At 35.2% G+C, this 4,661-nt stretch overlaps 1 protein-coding gene across 1 annotated transcript; it reads left to right on the top strand.

Moving 5' to 3' along the window:
- On the top strand, nucleotides 1–4,446 carry LOC111676968 (protein kintoun). Its single transcript, XM_046954733.1, has 4 exons — nucleotides 1–819; nucleotides 1,197–1,938; nucleotides 2,017–3,238; nucleotides 4,304–4,446. Exons 1-4 carry the CDS (start codon nucleotides 220–222, stop codon nucleotides 4,428–4,430), a joined length of 2,691 nt encoding a protein of 896 aa, XP_046810689.1. The 5' UTR covers nucleotides 1–219; the 3' UTR covers nucleotides 4,431–4,446.
- The last annotated feature ends 215 nt before the right edge of the window (nucleotides 4,447–4,661 follow it).

Below are 4,661 nucleotides of genomic sequence, written 5' to 3'. Positions count from 1 at the left end.
TTTAATTCTTTTACAGATAAAACAAATTTCAACAAATTAAAAAGCTTTTACAAATTTAAACAGCGCATTTAAAAGTTTAATTGACAGAACAAATTGATTGAAAATAAACGAAAAAATAAACTTTATTAAGGACAATTGGAGTGATAGCGTGTTTTAGAAGAAAAACTTCCATCATAATTTGTTTGCAACAATTTACAAACTGCATACGCAAATTGCGTCATGTCCGCAACTTCGACTAGTACAGCACCACTTCATCATCAGCAGACGCAAAAGACTACCAATCCAAAACTACAACAATCAACCTACAATAATCACCAACAACAAGAGCCTGACATAACAAAGGAGGAATTCGAACGGATATCGGAAGCTCTTAAAAAAGAGGAATTTCGTAAATTATTCCTTGATTATATCGAAGAAATCCAAGATCCCGAAAATCGTAAACGTTATGAAGAGGAAATCAAACAAATTGAAGCTGAACGTGGTGTTGATGTAGTTTTCATACATCCAGAACCTGGATTTGTTATAAAAACTTCACAGGATGGTAGTCAGAAATGTTTTATTAATTGTGCGAAGAGTGAACATGTAGCTAAGCCAACAAATCAAATATGTTTGGACCCTAAGACAGGTACACGTGGCCTAAACTGGTCTATACCGATGGCTCAGGCACCACCACGTGATGATTTGGATAATAGCAAGAAACGTTGTCGGGTATATGATGTTGTCTTCCATCCGGATGCTTTGTATTTGGCCGAACGTAATACATCATTTCATAAGTGCCTTGTCGATACAGCGCTGGATGCTGTGGAGAGAGAATATAAGGTGAGAAAGATAGATAGATAGATAGATAGATAGATAGATAGATAGATAGATAGATTAGATAGATAGATAGATAGATAGATAGATAGATAGATAGATAGATAGATAGATAGATAGATAGATAGATAGTCAGGCATATACTGGAACATTCGCTAGTTTATAGTCCTGACTATGGGATAATCTATAGACAGGACTTTATTGAGTTCTCAACTCTGGACTATAGTTAAGCATAGGCTACAGTCTAGTCTGAAGTTTTAACCTTAACCTAGTCTATTGATTGTACTATAATTCTGATTATATATAAAAATGACTAAATCAGAAATAAAATTCGTTATATTCTTTAAAAATTTCCATTTCACAATCTTTGATTTCATTAACAGGTTACCTTAGATCGTATTAACATCAAATTTCCCAAACTACAATTCAAGGGTATTGCCCGACCAACTGTGATACGTAAATTGGCTAAAGATCCACCAGCTGAATGTGAAGAACCACATCCGCTGGAGAATATTTATCCAGCTAAACCCTCAGATAATGCTGGTATACCCAAAGTTCTGCCTATGAAAACAGTCGACTGTAGCAAAACAGCGACAGCAGCAACAAAGCAATCATCTGATTATTGCACCCCAAAGTACACAATAAAACATCGTCATGATGTTGATCTCACTGAATATACACATGAATTAGATGCTAAATTACATGTCTCTACACCGCGTGAACTAGTTGTAGACATTGAATTGCCCCTCTTGAATTCAAGCAACGAATGCCAATTGGATGTTACTGAGAAGACAGTGTTCTTGTTGAGCGAACGTGCGGGCGCTAGATATCGTTTGAACATTGATTTACCTTTTAAGGTGAACGATAAAGAGGGTTCGGCTAAATTTGATGTGGACACGAGACATTTAGTTATAACACTGCCCGTTATACGAGCGAGTATAGAAAAGCAAAGGCGTATGCATGAAAGCCTGCTACATTTAAGTCGTGAAGATAGTGGTGTCGAAAGTGATATGCGTGATGAATTGTTATCGAGTAATAGTGAATCGCCAGTAGAGGAAATAAGCTCAACAACCATGGAACAAATCATAAATAAGGCTAGTGAAAACATTAATCCTACACAAGAGGGTAAGTGTGCATATATTTAATTTTTAAACATACTCTTGACAAGGTCTAATTAGATTCTTTCTTTGATTTCCTTTAAAGCTTATGATACAAAATCAAAAGACTTTTTACAATCCAATATTGATTATCAATTACCTGCCAAATTCGATTGTAATGTTTTGGACAATACCATGTCTTATGTATTGCATGTACGTAATGTACAGGAAGACTCCTTACAAATAAAACGTGCTGATAATGAATTGCATTTAAAATTCATTTCCCTGGGCAGCGGCTATTATCCCACACATTATTCATTTTACATCCAACTTCCCAAACAGGATAAAGAGGCTAAAATACTACAAGCCGATGCTGAGGCATGGGAAAATAATGTGGTGTTAAATTTGCACTTGAACACAAGTGCCGAAAGTGTTTCTAGCTATCTAGCTGGTTTAGATAGTGATCATTTGCAAGAGCATGTATTGCAGCAAAAGTTAAAAGTCGCCCACAAGTCGAGACAACGACAAAAGGAACAACAGTCCTCTTTAGACATATCCATAGAACGTTCGGAATGTGAGAAAACAGTGGAAATTGAAATAAAATCTAGACCGGGCGAAATGTCTACCTGTAATGCCAATACCACTGAGGATGAGGAAGATGCCAATGCAAATGGTTCGGGCGAGACGTCTACCTCAAGTCAAATGAATCAAAAGAAAGTTAATAAAAAACAAAAACGTAAAAATAAAAAACGTCGTTCTCTATCCGAGTCCGCTTGTGATGATATTAAAGCATATCAACAGCAGCAGCAACAGTTGCAACAAAATTCCATACCAACTGCAGTGCCTGAAGTTAATGAAAATGAGCGCGATGAAAATGCAGAAGATGCCGATGATGATGAAGAAGATTCTTCACCCGAACGTACAGAGAAATCCGCAAAATCTCTCCATGCTACATCATTATCGATGAATGTACCCGCAGCTAGTTCAAACGACAACTCCGGTTTGACCCAGCAACGTAAACATCGTAGCTTCTCTGAATCTCGTGATAGTGCTGTTAGTTTTAGTGCTGGTAGTTCGTCTTACAAGGGTATTTTAAAGCATTACAGTCGCTATGAACCCAGACCTTCAATATCTGATTCCTGCGATTCCATTGATGAATATTCATCATCTGCCTATTCGACTTCTGTTGATGGCATGACTAGTGCTTTTAATTCATTGCGTTTTTCACAATCATTTAGTGATATTCCAGAGGAAAATGTTGTTGGTCTTTCGGAAAGTTGCAAGAAGACTGTACGTTTTAGTGAGGTCATTAAGAAGCAGGTATTTAGGTAAGTGTATTCCCGGAGGTCTAAAAATTGTCTCGTTAATAGAGTCAAAGTATGGTCTATAGTCTAGTTTATAGTGTGTACTATAGTCTAGTTCATAGTCAGGACTAATGCCTAGTTTACAGCCTAGACTATACTCAAATATATAGTCAAGTCTGTAATCTAGAGTATAGTTTAGTTTATAGTCTAGTGTAAAGTCGGGACTATAGTCTAGTCTACAGTCTGGACTACAATCTAGTCTATAGTCTGGGCTATAATCTAGTATATACTCTGGACTCATTGTGTATTCTACAGCCTGGACTATAGACAGTATAGACTAGTCTATAGTCTGAACTATAGTTTAGTTTATAGTATGTTCTATAGTCTAATCTATAGTCTGGACTATAGTCTAGTCCACAGTCTGGACTATAATCAATCTATAGTCTAGACTATAATCTAGTCTTTACTTTAGACTCATTGTCTATTCTATATCCTGGACTATAGACATTATAGACTAGTCTATAGTCCAGTTTATAGTCTAGACTAAAGTCAACTTTAGTCTAGTTTATAGCCTAGATTATAGTCAATTCTATAGTCTATAATCAGGACTATAGTCTAGTCTATAGTTTGGACTATAGCCTAGTCTATAGTTTGGACTATAGTCTAGTCTATAGTTTGGACTATAGTCTAGTCTATAGTTTGACTACAGTCTAGTCTATAGTTTGGACTATAGTCTAGTCTATAGTTTGACTACAGTCTAGTCTATAGTTTGGACTATAGTCTAGTCTACAGTCTGGACTATAATCTAGTATATAATCTGGACTTAAATCTAGTTTATAGTCTGGACTGTAATCTAGTCTATACTCTGGACTCATTATAAATTATCTATCTTGGACTATAGTCTGGTCTACAGTCTAGTTTAGAGTCAGGACTATAGTCTTGTTTATAGTCTGGACTATAATATACTTTATAGTATGAACTATACTCTAGTTTATAGTATGTACTGTAGTTTAGCTAATAGTCAGGACTATTGTCTAGTCAATAGTGTGTTCCTTTAATCTTAAATTGATCTTTTTTATATATTTACAGATTAGACTCGAGCATCTTAGGACAACGTAAAAAGAATCAAAAACGTCGTGATCGCAAACAAAGAGCTTTGCAAAGACGTCTCAGTGAAGGAGATTCAGCTGACTATGAAGACAATAAGGTAAATTAATCATTTAAATAAATATAAATGTTTATTTAAATAAATTTTTAGTTTAGTTATGGAAAATCTTACAAAATTCAAACCTAAACTAGTTAAATAGCAGCTATTTTTTAACCAAATTTATGACAGTTGTTTTAAATTAAACTTTTTAATGGATGACATCGTAAGATAGATCTAAATGAAACCAATTTAACTTGTCTCTGTAGTGACGCAGTCAGTATCTAAAGACATATTTAACTG

The sequence above is a fragment of the Lucilia cuprina genome, chromosome 6 (assembly GCF_022045245.1).
Source record: "Lucilia cuprina isolate Lc7/37 chromosome 6, ASM2204524v1, whole genome shotgun sequence".
Classification (NCBI taxonomy): domain Eukaryota; kingdom Metazoa; phylum Arthropoda; class Insecta; order Diptera; family Calliphoridae; genus Lucilia; species Lucilia cuprina.
This window is presented reverse-complemented; position numbering and strand designations above follow the sequence as displayed.